This window comes from Humulus lupulus, chromosome 7 (assembly GCF_963169125.1).
Source record: "Humulus lupulus chromosome 7, drHumLupu1.1, whole genome shotgun sequence".
NCBI lineage: Eukaryota > Viridiplantae > Streptophyta > Magnoliopsida > Rosales > Cannabaceae > Humulus > Humulus lupulus.
The window spans coordinates 169,124,619-169,143,582 of NC_084799.1; the positions used below are offsets into that span (position 1 = coordinate 169,124,619).

The window sequence follows — 18,964 nt, forward strand, 5'->3', positions numbered from 1 at the left end:
CCCTTTTGGGGTCTCCTTCTTCTCAGCAAACAAACCTTTCTCTGCCTGGCCTAAAGTTCCACTTCCCTCAGAAACCAACCCGTTTCCCCGCTGCCCTCCTGGAGGGTGTAAGACGGGCCGATAATTTTTTGAAGAGGCGGTTGGAGGCTGAGAAGGCTGTTACTCAGGGAAGGGCAGACAACTTGTCTGCCGTGAAGAGAGCTGAGCTGGCCGAGGGGGTGAGATCCCTTCACCCGGCTGGAGCGGTTTTGGATGGCCCAGCCTTGGAGAAGAGGCTGGTGCCTAGGCTCGGACGTGCATTGGCGCCGTTCGGAGCGGAGATGATGGAGGACATGGCCCTGAGCTTGTGCGAGCTCAATTCTGAGAAATGGGCCATCAGTAGCAGTAAGGATCCGCTGTTGCTGACACATGCCGTGAAGCAACAATTGTCCGGGGTAAGCCGTCAGTTATGTTTTGGGATCATCTGTCTTAGCACATTTGGTTCTGCTTAACTCATTCTGTTGTCTTTCCTTGCAGGCCTCTCTGATCGCGGAACGCTCGTTCCGGGAGGTGGGTGCAGTTCTGGTTCAGCTGGAGGAGAGCCAGGTGGCTCGCCAGGCCTTGGAGGCGGAGAAGCAGAAACTGACCCAACAGGTCGAGAGCACAAGGGGGGAGGCTTCGGAGAAGATTGACCAGGCCCGGCGCACGGCTGAGGAAGAGGCGGACAAGAAATATCTTGCCAAATACCGAGAGTACCGGGCCAGCGCAGAGACTGAGTTCAAACAGCGGTCGGATGACTTGAAGGCCGAAAACTCCAAGCTCCGGGAAGAGCTATCCCAAGCCAGGGTGGAGAAGGATACCTTGGAAGCCCGCTTGCAATCAAAAAATGATCTCCTCCTTAAGCGGCAAGAGGAATATGCCACTCTTCAGAACAAGCTGCACGAGGAGGAGCAACTTCATAAGAGGAGTAGGGATCTCGTGTCTATGCTGGAGTTGGGGCTCGCCGAGAAGGATAAAGAGATCGGAGCCTTGCAATTCACCGCCAGGGGGCATGTGACCGAGAAGCAATCCGTGCTGAACCAAAATAAGGTGCAGCGCAAGGAGATTGATTCTCTTAAGGGAGAGCGGGATGCATCCAAGGCCGAGGTGGAAAACTGAAAGCTCAATTAGCTGTCGCGGAGGCAAAGCTGGCAAACTCCGAGGCGGAGCGCTTGAAGGAGAAGGAGGATGCCGAGGTGGTACTGAACAGGACGATTAATATATCGCACGTGGTCCTCATGCATCAACTCTGGAAAATGAACCCGGAGGTACTAGGCTATCTGGGAGAGGATGCCGACGCCATGAGGGAGAAGCTACAGGTGTGGGATCAAGGCTCGGAGGTGTACGTCCAAACTTACAACATTGACGAACCTGCTGGAGCCCCTGAGGCAGGAGATCCCGGAGAGGCGGGGACCTCTGAACCTGCCCGTGATGACGTTCCGCCTTCCAATGAGCCGACTCCGCCAGCCCCAGTTGAAACCGCTGACCTCGAAGCCTTGGACGCGGATACTGCTGCCACCCACAATGCTTGAAGGGGCCTTATCTTTAATTATTTTTCATTTGTGTTTTTCTTTGGGGCGAAGCTCCTTGTACTCTTTTCTCATTGCAGACATATTTGCCATAATTATAGCATTCTCCTTTCTTTTCTGCCGAGTTCTTTATTTAACTTTGCGTTTAGGGTAGACTTTTATACGGTAGAAACTGCTGTAGGGACGCATGAGGTTTTGGTTCCAACGGCCAGAACCTATGCACTTCCAACTTGAAGCTCTAACAGCTGATGTCTTTTCCCACGTAGTTTCTAGGTTACGAAGGTTTCCTGGTTCCAATGGCCAGACTCCTTTCACCGTATTTTAGCTTTCCTAAGGCAAATAGCCAATCCCGGGACTTGTAGTTATACTGTTCGCTGGGATTGCTAAGGTGAGCCATTCCATGGCTCGGAACGGGAGTTCTTTTGGTGAGCGTCGCTAGACTTAAGGTTAGATCTTTGCGAAGCAAAACTAACTGTCGTTGCGAACCTCATGGTGGCTGACTTCAGGGACCTGGCATGGAGCCCTGCGAGGCAAGGCTCGTTGCGGTCGGGGAAATTGCCACGCCCACCATGTGCGATCCCGGAGCAAGGGCTTTGCGAAGCAAGGCCTGCTGTGAGTGGGGGATCGACCATGTTTGCTCCTGGAGCTGAAACTTGCAGTGGTCGAGGAGCTCGCCATGCATTATTTTGTGAGATCCGGAGCTGAAGCCTGCGAAGCAAGGCTTACAACGGTCGCGGATCTTGCCATCTTTTGCCTTGCGGGACCCGGAGCTGGAGCTTGCGAAGCAAAGCTCTACAGCGGTCGCGGAGTATTCTGCAAAGGACTTGTCAGGGAGTTGGGGGTGTTTCGGCGTAGCTCTCTGAATGTGCCCCAACCCCCAGTCCTGTTCATCGCTGGGCTACACAGGAGATAATTTTCATGATGCATAATGGCAGACATTTCAATGGCAATTTTCACAAAAACACATAATGCGCACATGACACGTAATGCAAGTATGTTTATGGCAAAAACACATAATGCGCACATGACACGTAATGCAAGTATGTTTATGGCAATAACAAATTAACCTAAGCTTAACAATTTAAAAAAAATGCTAGCACATGAGTGGTGTTCTGTGTATGTTTTGTTCAAGGGGCGTATGGCTATGCCTTAGCCATGTATACCCCCCCAAGTGAGCGTGGGGTCCGGACGTCTCCGGACCGCGTGGTCACTTGTTGAAACGCAGACTTGAACACAGGGATAAAATATGCAGTAAAAGCGGAGTGAACCTCTCCGTGTTTCATTAAATTAGCCTGTGAGGCATGTGTTTTACAGCAGGGAGGTTTATCTCCACAGTTTACACTTTTTCTACGTCCACCAAGGACTTTCGACTAGATAGTCCGGGGCCTACTGATAGTAACGGCGGAGGTGCTCCGCGTTCCAGGCGCGCGAGACTTTAGATCCGTCAAGTCTCTTTAAGTGATACGTCCCATGGCCCACTTTTTCTTGTACTTCATAGGGGCCTTCCCAGTTGGGTCCGAGGACTCCCACTCCCGGATCCTGCGTAGCAGGAAATACTCTCCGTAGGACAAGATCCCCAACTTTGAATGTACGGCTCTTGACTCTTGTGTTGAAGTGTCGGGCTATCTTGCCTTGGTACATTTTTAGTTGGACCTGCGACTGCTCCCGGGGCTCTTCGATCATGTCCAGGGACTCCTGGAGAAGGGCGTGGTTCCGGGTAGGGTCGTAGGTGTCCTGCCTGTGAGAGGGGATCATAGTTTCTACTGGGATGACGGCCTCGCAACCGAAGGTCATGGAATAAGGTGTGTGCCCCGTCGAAGTTCTCTCTGTTGTGCGATAGGCCCAAAGTACTCGCGGAAGCTCTTCCGGCCAGTGAGCCTTGCAGGCTTGGAGTTTTTTCTTCAACGTGGTCTTTAAGATTTTGTTCACTGCTTCCACTTGCCCATTAGCTTGAGGTCTGGCGACTGCGGAAAAGCTTTTGATAATTCCATGCGAAGCACAGAAGTTCGTGAAATGTTCACTATCAAATTGCTTCCCGTTATCGGACACAATTTTTCGTGGAAGCCCAAAACGACACACTATATTCCTGATGACGAAGTCCAGTGCCTTCTTAGACGTGACCGTGTTCATAGGTTCAGCTTCAGCCCATTTGGTGAAGTAGTCTACCGCGACTATGGCATACTTCACTCCGCCCCTTCCAGTTGGAAGGGAACCTACTAGGTCAATGCCCCAGACGGCGAACGGCCAGGGGCTGGTCATTAAGGTAATTTCTGTAGAAGGCGCTCGCGGAACCTTGGCGTACCTCTGGCACTGCTCACATTTTATGACATAATCCACACAATCCATCTTCATGGTGGGCCAGAAGTATCCTTGTCGAAGGATCTTTTTGGAGAGGCTCATCCCGGAGGTATGGTCGCCACAGAAGCCTCCGTGAACCTCATGGATGATGGTGCTGATTTCGGTTCCGGCAACACACCTAAGGAAGGGTATGGACAACCCCCTGCGGTAAAGCTTTCCATCCATAACCACGTATCGGGGAGCTTGATACTGGAGCTTTCTTGCGTCAGCTTTATCAGTGGGGAGCTCTCCGGTGGTGAGAAATCTGAGGATGGGTCCTATCCAGGAATGGGAATGGTCGATGATGGCATTTACCCTCTGTGTCTCGGTACTAGGTGCTTCTAAGTGCCCAATGGGCACTAGGCCATATTGTTCAATCTCCGGGTCTGTTGCAAGCTTGGCCAGCGTGTCCGCGAGTGAGTTCTGGTCCCGGGGGACCTGGCGGATGTGGTAGCCTTTGAAATGCTGCAGGAGGCCGCAGGAGAGAGACACGTAGGCAGCCATTTTTTCGCCTTTCGTCTGGTATTCCCTGGATATTTGGTTTACCACAAGTAGGGAGTCGCTGTATACCTCGATTTTTTGGGCTCCGACTTCTCTGGCCAGTTGCAATCCGGCCAACATGGCTTCGTGTTCTGCCTCGTTGTTGGACGCTAGGAATGCGAAACGGATGGCGCTTTGGAGCTGATGTCCTTGGGGAGATATTAGGATGACCCCTGCTCCAGCTCCTTTTTCATTTAAGGCTCCGTCTACATAGACCTTCCATGTGGGAAGTTCCGGGACAGGATCTTCCGGGAGGTCATTCATTCCTGAGCATTCCACAATAAAGTCCGCGAGAGCTTGTCCTTTTATGGAAACACGTGGCTGGTAGTGGATGTCAAATTGGCTCAGTTCCATGGCCCATTTAAGCAATCTGCTAGAAGACTCGGGCTTCTGCAAGACTTGTCGGAGAGGGTGGTTGGTGAGTACTCTGATGGTGTGCGCCTGGAAATAGGGCCTTAGCTTCCGCGAAGCAATTAGCAAGCAGAGGGAGAGTTTTTCGATCATTGAATATCTGGACTCGGCGTCCAGTAACCTCTTGCTTACGTAATACACAGGGAGCTGGATACGGCCATCTTCCCGGACGAGAGCGGCACTCACTGCGTGCTCTGTCACAGCTAAGTATAAGAACAACGCCTCTCCTTCGACAGGTTTGGACAGAATGGGAGCTCGGGTTAAATGTTCCTTGAGGTGTTGGAAGGCTGCTTCGCATTCGGGGGTCCACTCGAACCTCTTGTTTCCTCGCAACACATTGAAGAAGGGGACACATTTGTCAGTGGCCTTAGATACGAAGCGGCTGAGCGCAGCTATCCTTCCGGTAACGCTTTGGACATCCTTATGCTTCCGGGGGGAAGGCATATCTATGAACGCCTTAATTTTCTCAGGGTTGGCCTCCACTTCGCGGGAGCTGACAATGAAACCGAGGAACTTCCCAGACGAGACCCCGAAAGTACATTTCTTCGGATTCAGTTTCATTCCATACTTTCGGATCACGGGGAAAGCTTCCTCAAGGTCGTCACTGTGGTCCCCGGAGGTCTTGGACTTTACCAACATGTCGTCTACGTACACCTCCATGTTCCTCCCCAGCTAGTCCTTGAACATCCTGTTTACTAGACGCTGGTACGTCGCCCCAGCATTCTTCAAACCGAAAGGCATGACCATGTAACAGTAGACACCCTTGTCCGTGAGGAAGCTGGTGTGTTCCTAGTCCGCGACATGCATCTTGATCTGGTTGTATCCGGAGTACGCATCCATGAAGGACAAGAGTTCATACCCGGAAGTAGCGTCTACCATCTGATCGATTCGCGGAAGAGGGAAACAATCTTTCGGGCAGGCTTTGTTTAGGTCCGTGAAGTCGATGCACATTCTCCAAGACCCATTGGGTTTCGGGACAAGAACCGGGTTGGCCAACCACACGGGATAGTGTGACTCCTGGAGAAAGCCTATGGACATCAACTTGTCCACTTCAGCTTTGACTGCTTCGGCCCTCACTGGGTCTAACGGCCTCCTCTTTTGGCGAACTGGAGTTGCAGATGGGTCTATGTTGAGTGCGTGGCACGCAACATTGGGATTAATCCCCGTCATATCAACGTGGGACCATGCCAGGATATCCTGATTATTCTTCACAGTGGCCACGATCTTTTCTCGAATGGCCGATGGAAGGTTTTTCCCTACCTGAATGACTTTGGTGGGATCTCCCGGGTTGAGGATCACCTCTTCGACTTCCTCCATCGGCTCTATCGCTCTCTCGACCCCCACTCTAGGGTCGAGTTCGTCAACGCACGCCCCTTGGGCACCCCCAGTTTCAGGTAAATCTCCCGCTAAAGGAGCGGCAACAACCGCCTCCTGGACCGTGTAGACGGATCGGACGGAGACGTTATAACAGCTTCGTGCACTTCGTTGGTCTCCCCGGAGGGTGCCAATACGCCCGTCGTCGCATGGAAACTTCAGGCATAAGTGGCATATCGAGGTTATGGCCCCGCAATCGATTAGGACCGGTCGGCCTAGGATAGCATTATACGCCGTGGGGCAGTCGACCACTACAAACGTGCAGTGCTTGAAGGCGCAAGCGTCGCTTTCTCCTCTGAGGGTGACTGGAAGTTGAATTTTGCCTAATGGCATGAGTGCATCCCCATTGAACCCCTGAAGCTGGATGGGGCATGGGGTCAGGTCTATCTCGGTTAATCTGATAGCGTGGAAGGCAGCTTTGAAGAGGATATTTACGGAGCTTCCATTATCGACAAGGATCCGTGATACCTTCTTATTGGCAATCTGGGCTTCCACGACGAGGGGATCGTTGTGGGGGAAGTGCACATGTCGGGCGTCATCTTCCGTGAATGTGATGGGAAGATCCATCATTCGGGGACGCTGAACAGGTGACTGAACCAAGGCGCACATCTCTCCGGTGTGTTCTAACTCCCTCAAGTACCTTTTCTGGGAGTTGCGGGTGCTTCCGGCAAGGTGCGGTCCTCCGGAAATGGTGGCTACCTGTCCGTCAACGGGTGGCGGAGCAAGGCCGGGCGGATATGGGTTTCCGGGTCCCGGAGCCAATAAGGCAATGGGTGCCGGAGGGGTTGGAGCAGGGAGCGCTGGGAACTGAGACCCAGGAGCTTGGGGGTGACCGGCTCCAGGAGCGCTAGCGGTCCCCCTCTGTCCCGGAGAATATGCAGCTCCGTGAACTACTCCCTGTCCGGGATAGATTATGGGTATCCTCACCCATTGACCGAGGGGTCCCGCTCTTGCTAGGGACTCGATCTCATCCTTCAGCTGAAGGCATTCGTTTGTGGTGTGCCCCACGTCTCCGTGGAACTCACACTTCTTATTGGAGTCTCGCGGACGCCTTCCTCCGTGAGACACTTTCGGGGGCTTCCTGTAGTTGACCATATTACAGGTCGCCCGATAGACATTCTCTCGCGAATCTATTAAACTGGTGTACTCCGTGAACTTGGGCTCATAGTCCTTCCGGGGTTTCTTTGAATGGTCTCCCCGGTTGGGGTTTCTTCCGCCTCGTTTATTCCGCGATTGGCTCAGATTTCGTTCTGGGCCATCTGCTTGCGGTTGCGACGGTCCGGGAGCGATACTACATCCTGTTTGTACAGCTTCGTACCCAGAGAAATGGGTTTGACTCGGCGTCTGAGCAGACGCGGAAGGCCCATACACGCTTGGAGTGAACTGGGCTCCTGGAAGCGTGAGGGCTGGTGCGGGAGCTTGCGAAGCAAAGCTCGGCGCAGTCACAGAAGGCGTCGGAGCTGGGGGAACTCCAAAGGCCTGCTGGTAGGCATCCTCAAGGTTGATGATTCCCTGAGCTCTTGACATGAATTCGGACGGCGTTTCTGCCCGTTTCCTTTGCATTTCCCCCCATAGCAGGGAGCCGACAGTAAGGCCCGATTGAAGGGCGATCAACTTCATGTCGTCGCTGACCTTGGTCTTAGCAGCAGCTTCCATCATTCTCTGAATGAAAGCTTTGAGGTTCTCATTGGGTAGCTGCTTGATGTTGGTTAAGGAACCAACCTCCATGTCGTGGTCTCGGGCAGCAATGAACTGCCTTCTGAATGCGGACTGTAGCTCCTTCCAACTGTGGATGGATCCGGGAGCTAATCTTTTCCACCAGTCCTCCGCGGACTTGGTAAGGGTGAGTGAGAAGCACATGTATTTGGCATCCTCACTGACGCGCGCCACTTGCATCATTTTGTTGTATTTAGCTAGATGGGTGCGCGGGTCTGTCCTCCCCTCATATAATTCTATGTGAGGCATTTTGAAATTATCCGGGAGGGACGTTTCCGCGATCCTCCGAATACATGGCTCCGGGTCCTCCTCCTCGGAGTCTGACAAGGCCCCACTTTGCTTCCGGACCAGCTTGGTCAAGGCAGCGATCTGCTCCTCGAGCCTCTTTGTATCACTCTCCGGGAGGTCGCGTCCCCGGAACTTGTCATTAAGATGATTCCGCAGGTCATCTCCGCGAGGCCGGGCCTTTTCTCCTTTGGCCTTTTCATACTTGGCCTCCAACCTTCTTCTTAGGTCCACCGTGGACCAGCTATCTTCGGAGTGCGTGTCCGCAGCCCGACAGTCCTGGTTGATGGAATCACTGGGGCGGTTGTTCCTTCCCCTAGGCCTGGGTGCCTTAGCACCGGGCCCTTTAGGCACAGAGTGCCCCCTTGGGGCTGAAGGACGTCTGGGCTTAGAAGCGCCAGAGACCTTCTGCGCGCGCGGGGGGGGGGGGGGGCAGTCGGCCTGGTGATCCACGCCTTTAGGAGGTGCAGGGGTGTTAGTGCGTGCAGGCTCCCCAACCTTTTCTTTGCCCTTGTTAGGGGCGGCTTTGGATGGTCCAGCAGCGGCTGGATCCGGCATGGTGGCATCAGCACCACCTGGAACAAAGGCATCCTCGTCCGAGTCGCCTAGGTCTCCGAACTTGCTCTGGAGGCGCTCCATCATGCGCTGCATTTTTTCGGAGACGCGCTCCTGCTCAGCAAGCTTGGCCTTAGTGACCACCAGTTCTTCGGCTACTTGGACCAGTTCTGGATCCTTCTCGTAGTAGTAGCCGTCTTTGTAGTAACCGTCTCGGACATACTCTTCTTCGCTTTCTAAGTATGTCGCATCTTCAGTACTGACCCGATCCTGGCGGGATGTCGGGTCTTCACCGTGGTGGTCCGAGGGTTTGTTTTGTACCACATCTTCCATCATAGTATCAGGGTTGACCCTAGCATTTTTCTCAACCGCAGATTTTCTCGTAGTCACCATCTTTTCAGTACGAAGAAAAAGAGCTGACTAACAACTTCCTACAGCTCTCAATGAAAGCACCAAAATGATTACCGAGTTTTTCGGAAACGAATACGAACGGAATAATAAAAATATAAGAACTATAGAAATGCATAAATATAAATAAACAAACAGTGTTTTTACGTGGTTCAGGCGTTAACGAGCCCTAGTCCACGAGTCGATGTTATTATACTTGTAGAGAATAACAGTCAAACAGCTGGTGTACAAGAAACTCACAACCTCACAGTGTTTCTCTCGGGTTCTCTTGGAGAAGATGAAGCTAGAAAGATTTTAGTAGAGTTCTTGCTATGTGATTTGTTGGCCGTCCCCCTATCGTCAAATGAGGGGGTCTTTATAGCTAGGGTTTTGGATTAGGGTTTTTCTCTACTCACATGAGTCTTAATTACACCAGCCATAAATAGGAGATACAATTACCATAGTCGCCTGGCTACCAGGCTCTATGTGGGTATATTTACGTGAAAGTATGGGGAATGCACAAAGGCAGCCGTCTTTTCCAAGTTGTCAGCGGAACAGTAGGCGAAATAGTACTTTTAGGCGTGCTGGGATGTGTGCGGCCTTGACCTGTCGGGCGTGTCAGGCGGGATTCTGTGTCAGGCGGATATCATTCCAACTATGCCTCCTCCATGACTCAACCGCTTAGTCTTGTTCCGTGCGAGGCACGGAACTGTTTCCGTGAAGGCAACCTGAAGAGCTTCTCCTGGAAGGAGCTTCCCCGAAGGATATCCCTTCGGGAGTTCGGGAGAGTTGACGAGCTTCCGTGTCGCGTTTGCTTGAAAGAGTAATCCGGACACTAAACGGGAGAGGCGAAGTCTTTCTGTCCATCCGCGAGCTCTGGTCACCTACTGTGAAAGACATTGATAATTCTGCTTCCCCGAGGATATCCATCTAAACGCTATCCGGAAATCTGGATAACAGCTTCAGTACAGCTCATTGAGATGACGCCTAACATACGACCATGGAAGCATCTGCAGCATGATAGGATGATAGCATACACAATGGTCAGTGTGAATAAGAGATATTTTCTCATGAAAAAGGAAAAAAGGTATGAATCAGAAACAAAATTTTAGTTTGTCCCTAGAATGTTGCGTAAGCAAACTAGAAGGATAGTTTTAGGCATAACCATAAATGCAGATAGAAAATTCTTATTAGTTACATAAGATAGGAGGAGAACACAATATCTGAATGCTAACATGATAAGGATCTGCAAGATAATATCTAAACAAAAACTAGAAGGTTCTTCATATCAGCAACCGATAGTTTTTCTTCAATATTCTTCAATTAGAATATTCAAGTTTGAATGCCGATTGTTTGTAATGAGCAGACAACAGAAAAATCCATAACTAAACGAGTTTAAGAAAAGAATAATGCAAAGTGAAAACTATGCTCCACACAACAGCTAAGATAAGCAGCAGTTACAAAGCATTCTTCTTATCCTTGAAAAATACATTAGCAAGGGCATTGAAATAATAGCTTAACCCAATCATTGCTTACAAAGGCCAGTAAATATTTTGAGCTGAACTTAGTGCCTCAATTTGTAAATCTCTTCAGTTTAAGCAGCAATTAAAATAACTAAGACATAGAGAGATGACCTTGTATGTGTTAAATATAATCTCCCTGAACTTTACCTTACCTTTCGGAATTTTCTTCTTCTCGTAACCCCATTTCCTGGCCAACTTCAGAGCTGTTTCTACACCTTCAGCACCAATGTTCATAGGCAGCACCATGTCATATCCGAACATTTCTGTTAGACGCTAAGCAAATATTGGAAATTTATCATTATGGAATGCTCGAGAGCTAAGGGTGAGCCTTTCTGCCTATTCTTGTAATGCTTTCATGATTTTTGGATGACAATGTCCCTATAGCAAGAAGTTATGAAATCAAAACCCATAAAAGCTCATATGAAAAACACAAACGGGCACTGGTCATTCATATAAATTCGATTGAATTGAATATCAGTAAATTTCCTGCCTTACATCTTCTATGAATTTGCATTTCCTTGAGATAAAGAAAAAATAGCAATCGTCATAGTAATAAGCAAGTTGGAAAATGGAAAATCATTGAAAAGAAAAAAAGAAAGAACATTGAAATATGAATAGATAAAAAACTGCAGCAGTGGCTCAGATAGAAACAAATTCAGTCATCAAGTAACAAATATATACATGACAACACAATTTCCCAACATTTTCTACCTGATTAACTGCAGAATAAGTAGAGAGAAAATCTGATTACCATTTGTCTTCAGGATCCCATATACATGATCCCTTTGCCTGAGAGAACACAACTGGTATTGGTGATAGCTGCATTTCAACAGCTAAAAACTCTTAGACAAGTACTGTATTAGCATTTAGAAACACCTGCTCATTAGGTTGCTCTAGCAGAAGAAATTCAATACAAGGAAAACTATACACAAGATAATGTAAGTGTAAACTTCAAAACATCAAAATGACACAAGTTGAAGAACATCAAAAGTAAAGTTTCTCTCTCTCTCAAACAAAGATTTGGCACTCGTACAAATAAAAATTACAAAAAATCATATATTGGTCATCACTTGCCAAAGTGAATATCTTAAACATAAGAGAATTACCTCACTTCATCCAACAACTAAGTGGCTATTCATTTTCTTCTGTTGACAGGAGACACAAAAATGGCTCTAATGCCATAGACAGCAAGCACTGCTATCTCCTCGCAAACAACTGTGCTACCAAGGTCTCCATCCAACAGGTTAGTATTACTAGTAGAATGAGATCTTTTCACTGTCTCCCTCTGAAAACTAATATCCCCAAATTGGAGGATGGTTGGTTTGGTTCTTTGTTCTTTTGTGTTAATAGCATCATTGTCTGCTGAATTTGAGATGACTTTGAATGCCTTCTCTATTGGTTCGGCAATTAGGCATCCAGCTACCCTATTGGATAGAATGAACAGTAAGACCTGCAAGAATAGTAAAACAAGTCTAATTTCATGTTTAAACAAAACAACTCTAATTGCACATATCACTGACATTGAAGATTTCTTTAAAAAAAATCAGAGAGAATCCAAGTGCATTATCATGAACTTCATGAAATAAGTTCTAGACATCTTTATGATTTATGGATAAGGAATGAAAAGTGCAAATTAGAAGAAGTTTGATAAAACATAGAGGAGAACTGTAACTAAGGGCATCTCCAATGGTAGCAACACCATTGGTTGCCAAAAGTAGACAATTTATTTAAAATATTAGCTTTTAAAAAAAAAAATAAATAAATAAAGGGTTGGCAAGGTTGCCCAACAGAGGCGACGTTGGTAGGCAATCTTCATATAAATATTATTTATGGACCCACTTAAACCTTGCAACTGCAGTGGCTCTAGCGCTGCATATGTTCTAAGAATCCAAGTGCATTTGACATAAAAATAAAGTAAAAAAGACTATTCTAAACAGTCAGTAAAAGTGGGAGGATATCACCTTACAAAACTTAAGGAAAATAAATCCACTTCCAAGCTCAATCCCCATCATATTCATAGCTTCCACAACCTGCAAGCCATAATGTTTCATTCAGAAAATGTCACTTTTTATTAAACGAATTAAATACCCCTTAAACTCACTATTCCTTATAATTACATAAACATTTATTTGACCTGAATGAAAAATAGATATTCAATCCAGACCTTCTTCTTTTGGGCAGTAGAATCACTATCCAACACCATAACAATCTGACCACCTTCAATGGTAGGCATCTGAATAACCCTTTCACTAGACCAACCCTGCAAAATTAAATATCAATAATATTGATATAAGAAATAATCAAATCACCACAACAAGTGCATTTCAAAATAAATTTCAAAGATTTATACCTTAAACTGAATTCCATGGGTATAGTTCTTATGAAATTCCTTATGAGCCTTCTCATCACTTTCATCCCCAGGAGAATACTTAAAACCACATGTGGAACAACTATGAAAGTTAAAATCAGACTGACCCAAATCTAAATGGTACTGGGCATAACTTCTCTTGTTTTTCACCATTGTTTTCCTTGATGTAAACAATTCAGACTTCGAAGTGATACTACCATAAACAATTTTTTCCAGCCATTGGCCATCTTTGGATTTTTCCCTTTCCCCACTTCATATCAATGAAAAAAAATGTCAGTGGTGAAACACCAATGTTTAACTTACAGAATTCCCAAAACTCAAAACTGAAATGCAAATCAACAATTCCAATTTCACTTTTTGCAGCTTTACTTATATATACATCCATATAATATATATATAAACACAAAGCAATACCTGTTTGGGTCGCAGCTTCTACTAACAATGCAGCACCCCTGATATGAAAAAAAAGAGAGAGAAAATAAATAATCAAAAGCATATAGTGATTTAGAGAAAATAATAACAACTGACAATTAATTCAAATATAAAGAAAAAATTATGAGCATATAAAATTAATCAACAATTGAGAGAGAGAGAGAGAGAGTAATAAATTGGGGGCCATATCAACTTGAAATTTTGAAAATTTTCTTTCTTGATCATTTTACATTCTAGAGAAAAAGAAACCATTTTTGTAACTATTTCCAAAATTTTCTATTTTTTTAATAACATAGAGAGGGCTGCTTCACAAAATATTGAATTTTATCTTAAACAACTTTAACATCTCTAGTCAAGAAATTAACATGGCTAGATCCTTACATACCCAAAACTAGACTATCATCTTTTTACCCTCTTATTGATAGAGAGTCCATATATTTTTCTTCTCCAAAGTTGAATTTTGAAACATTAAAACAGTGATGATATCTCTTAAATTGAGTACAGATCATCACCAACATCAGAAAAGGTAAGCCGATAAACAAAAAGGCCAATTATAAAATTCTCCTTACACTGCTTTACATGCTCCAGGAACATGATATTTCATATGCAATCTGGACAACCAATATCTGGCATGGGTGATTGAGTTGTCTGCCTCTAGAGCCAACTCAAAATTTTCCTTTGCTGTCTGATACTTATAAAATTTAAAACATGCATATTGTTAGACAAAGCAAAAAAAAAAATGCTAAATTAACAAGAAAACGATACATTTAAGATTGATTCCAAAATAAAAGAAGAGATAACTAATCAATTACTTCAAAAATAAGATAAAATTGACAGCAAATTATACCCTGAGGAGAGGAATAAGACGTTTATCATGGAGAATCAACAGAGCATTGTCTATCAAAGATAGTTAGAGCACATGTTTAGACTCTTCATAAGAAATATCATAATTGAAATTGAAGATGGCTATAATTTGTGTACATTAAAGCTGAAATCTATTATCAAGTATATTGATTCAAGGCAAGAGATTCGAGAGAGAGAGGAACCTGTTCCTTTGAAACATCATCTTTCCACTGACTCCGATACTTCTGGAACAAAAGCAAAAGCATTTGCTGAAGATCAACAGGCAAATCAGGCGAAACAAGCTTAAGAAGATCATCGCCACTGAAGTTTCCATAGGCGCATTTTCTAATCATCGAACAAAGGCATGCCAAAACCTGTTCAAGCACCACAAAAATCAAAACTTTCTTCACAAGAACACTAAGCAACAAAAACCCACCAAGAAAAAAACTCCATTTAAGAAGAAAAGAGAAGTGGTTCCATACAGGGTCGAGGTCGGAGAGAGAAGGGAGATTGAGGAGGGTCTGGAAATGGGACTTGTCATGGTGACCACGGAGACCAGTCTTCCTGGTTTTCCAGAGAGCAGAAATCAATTGGTCAAGAGCTTCTTCGGACTTCACCCCTGATAGCTTATGAAGTTGCTGGTACAGTGTGTTTTCTCCAACCTCCATTTCGGAGCAACTCTTGCAGCAGAGCAGAGAGGAATTAGATGGAAATAATGACTTTACTTTTTACATTTGCTAAAAAAAAAGGGTTTTACATTAATTAAGTGAGCTACCCAAAAGTACCCAGCCATTTTTCCCTCCATTCTAAAATTTAGTTTACCGCCTTCTCATTTTTAGCTTACCTATTATAATACTTTTCCAATTAGCTTATAATTATGTATTATAAAAAGAGGTATTTGGTGTAGTGCTGGGAGAGTCACTACACTCTAGTTGCAGAGACCAGAGAAAGATAGTACCCTTTACATGAAAGGTACTCTGTCCTCTTCTCTAAGCAATTTTCCTTACTTGGAAGTGGTGGTGATAAGTGGTCTGAAGCAAATTTCCAATTCCTTAAGGCTTCTAAAATTTAATTCATCTAACTCAACAATCCCTTGAGGACAACTCTCCCACAGGTAGTATCCATCCTGGGTTAAGTCGTTTGCTCCTGCTAGGGGCTTTCGCTAAGTGGCAACCATTTGATTGGGGAGATTCCCTAACAATTACATCTTTTTTTTTGTTCTTCTTCCTCACATTCTTCTAATTTTCTTTAGATTTGGTCGGAGCTCTTCTTCATCTTTCGTTCTTTCTATAGGTTGGTGGCTGATCTGAGGGCTTGCGAGTTGGTGGCAGATCTGATGGTTTCTGATTTGGGCTTGCGAGTGTTGGGGTTTTATGCCCTAATTAAAACCCAAATTCTTTGTAATCTCATTTTATTATCAATAAAAGAATAGAAATCATTTTTTGACTTGGTCAATCACTTTGCTCGCATGTTTTATTTTCATGATTATTTGTTTAATATAAACTTCTATTAAATCCCGAGCATATAGCTAATCTTATTTATAGTGACGTAATCACAGTGGAATATAAATATGATTATATGTTCAAAATAAGTTAGTCCTAAGATTAGTCAGTGCACCAGATTTACATTGACTTGCCAATCTACGATATGATCTACTTACACATTACAATGTTATGTTCTTTTCCAGAACATTAGCAAAGTAGATAAGATCGGATGTATTTGTTACATCGGACAGGACCGATATTGACAGTTGATAAGATAAGTAAACATATCGTTATTATCTATTCTAGTCATATCATATAGTTGACCATAGGTCAATTCAATCTCAATTCTGAGTGGTTAGTATTCTAACTAATTGTATTATTTGAGTTCTTTGACTTGTTCGTTACCAGCTTACCCTACGGACTAGCCCATACTTACATCTTGGGAACTCGGTAGTATAATTGAGTGGGAGTGTTAATCATAGATATGAACATCTATAACTTTTGATGAAGAAGTGAAACGATGGTTTCCTTTTAGTTTGGTTCAAGGTATTAAATGATAGAAATCTCATTTCAGTAATTAAATTAGTTTACTGAAATATCATTTACAAGGAACTAAGTGTTTTAAGGATAAAATACAATGAGGGGTAAAACGGTATTTTAGTCCTATCTCATTGTAGACCGTCTATAGTGGATTGAGTGACAATTATGGTTGTAACAATGGATAATTAATAGCGTATCTATATTTGTTATAGAGCGTTCTATGAATTCAAGAGTGCAATTCCGAGTCTATAGTAGAGTCACGAGGAATTAATAAGTTAGTAAATTTATTTGTTAGATTTATGATAACTTATTGGAGCTTGATTTCATAGGCCCATGGTCCCCATTGTACCTTGGATAAAATCATCTAGATAGTCTCAATTAATTGATTTAATCATCAATTAGAATTATCAAAGTTGACCAGGTCAATTTTGGATAATTTCACAGAGTTATGTAATTTTGAGAAGAAAAGAGAAATTATGGCAGATTTATTAATTAAGATAAATTGGTATCTAAATTAATAAATAAATTTAAATCAAGGTTCAAATTATAAATAATTAATTTGATAAAGGATTTAAATAATTATTTAATTAATTAAATCAATAGAAAATAATACAGGCCTTGATTTTAAGTCCAATGAGCTTATAATCAAATGGGAAATTTCACGGGCCTATAGCCCAGGATAATTTCAACCTAGGGCTTCAAAATGGCTATTATTTTATTGATTTTTTAATTAAATTGAATGGCCTAATTGAGTCTATAAAATGAGTGCTTAGAGAGAGGTCAGTAGGAGAAGTTTGATAAGTCTCAAGTCAGATTTTCTGATAGTTTTATATTCTCTCTACAAGTCCTTTTCTAAACCTCTTTGTTATTTTCTTTTCTTCTCTCTATATCTATCTCATGGGTTGAGAATTTCCCACACTAGTCTAGGTGGTTCTGAGGATACATTGGAAGATTGTGAAGAAAATAGAAGATCGATTCAGTTTCTTGGTAATACTCTGCGACAGAGAGGATACAAAAGTTAGAGAAACTGAAGGAAGGACTCTTAATTCCGCTGCGTATACTGTAAGTATTATATTATTTGTTTCTCTTTGAATTCAATTTTAGAAACATGTTTTAGGCTATCTCGTATTAATTTGTTTAATATTAGATATACATGAAAATAAATAAAGATCATGTATAAGCTTTATCCAACAGCGAGTTGGTGGCAGAGTACGACAACGTCGACGAAGAGGCATGCCGGTGATAGTAGATCACGCAAAGCTGTTTGGCTCCCTTGACGACAGAAGATCTGCATTCCCTTGATGGTAGGTCTCTCTTTGGGTATGGGTGTGTCTTTTTTAAAGAGATGTGTATAGGACTATCTTCAATTTTTTTTTCTATTATTCTTCTTTTTCCTCCACTCTCCTATTCTTCCGTCTGCATAGGTCAATGACAGAAGCTTGTCATTGGCGACCACCGCAGAGGCTGGGCTGAGTTGTGGCATGGTTGGAGATGCAGGAGTTGATCAAGGTTGGAAGAGCAGGGGCTCAAGCAACGGGTTTGTATAGGTTCGTTCTTTGAATTTTTTGTACATTATTTTATTATTATTATTATTGAATTATGGGTGTGCTTTTGGAGGAGATGGTTGGGTGTTGAATGATTTTGGCATAATTTTGGATTTTAATTTTTGAATGCATGATTTTGAAGATCCAATTGTTGAGTTTAGATATAAATGTTAAACAAAAGAGAGAGAATGAGTGGAGGTGAAGATGAGAGAGATGGAGAGAAGCGGATTTTTCTGGATAAGGGTGAGGAAGATCGGGAGAGGGAAGAGAAGAGAGAGGAGAGAGAAAGAGAAGAAGAAAAATAAAATTAAATAAATGCTTTTTTCCATTTTTTATTTTAAAATCTATTTTTAATTATTTAATAACTTCATTAATTCAAAAATCTGGGGGCATTTTGGTCATATTTGAAAATAGTTTGACCAAAATTGGGCTCAGGATATTAAATTGATCCGTTTTGCAAAACACATGGTCTGTTTTGTCATTTAACAAAATATAGGGGCCGATCGAGCATTCGGGCAAAACACAGGGGCCAAATTGGTATTTTCCCTATAAACTATAATCTACAACACCAATTCAAAAATATTCTTATCATCTAAAATTAACAGCCTAACTAATAGGAATTTAAAGTTTTTATCATCTAAAATTTCTAACATACATACAATCTAAAATTCAATAAATATTAAACTTTTTAACATAAAATTAATTTTCTAATGTAGTTTAGATACATTCATCTATTTCACAAAGATACACAAATTTGAAAAAAAAACAATATACAATTTCTAAAATTAACAAAACCACAAGGGGACGATTACATGCATAGAGGAGACATTAGAGGCTCGTGGATGAGGCGGAGGGGACCTAGGTTGAGGTCCTTTGCTGAAAATGGCGAAGGGGACGTTTTTTCATCTTTGAAATTTGAGAGAAAATGAGGGAAGAAGGTGGCCCAGCTGGGTTATGTCCTGCAACCCCATTGTGACGACATGTCGTCACAACAGAGCAAATAAATGTCGTCTCAATAGATGAAACAGACAATTTTCATTAATGAAAACAACCTATAGCGACAACTAGAGAGTTCCCA

The 18,964-nt window shown here is 43.8% G+C and overlaps 1 protein-coding gene across 1 annotated transcript; it reads right to left on the reverse strand.

The window, feature by feature from the left end:
* Positions 1 to 11,777: 11,777 nt before the first annotated feature.
* On the reverse strand, positions 11,778 to 14,986 carry LOC133792354 (protein CHROMOSOME TRANSMISSION FIDELITY 7-like). Its single transcript, XM_062230255.1, is given in 7 exon segments — positions 11,778 to 12,125; positions 12,637 to 12,705; positions 12,840 to 12,935; positions 13,026 to 13,293; positions 13,458 to 13,495; positions 14,522 to 14,692; positions 14,801 to 14,986. Coding segments are annotated over 7 exon segments (1,176 nt in total).
* Positions 14,987 to 18,964: the final 3,978 nt, after the last annotated feature.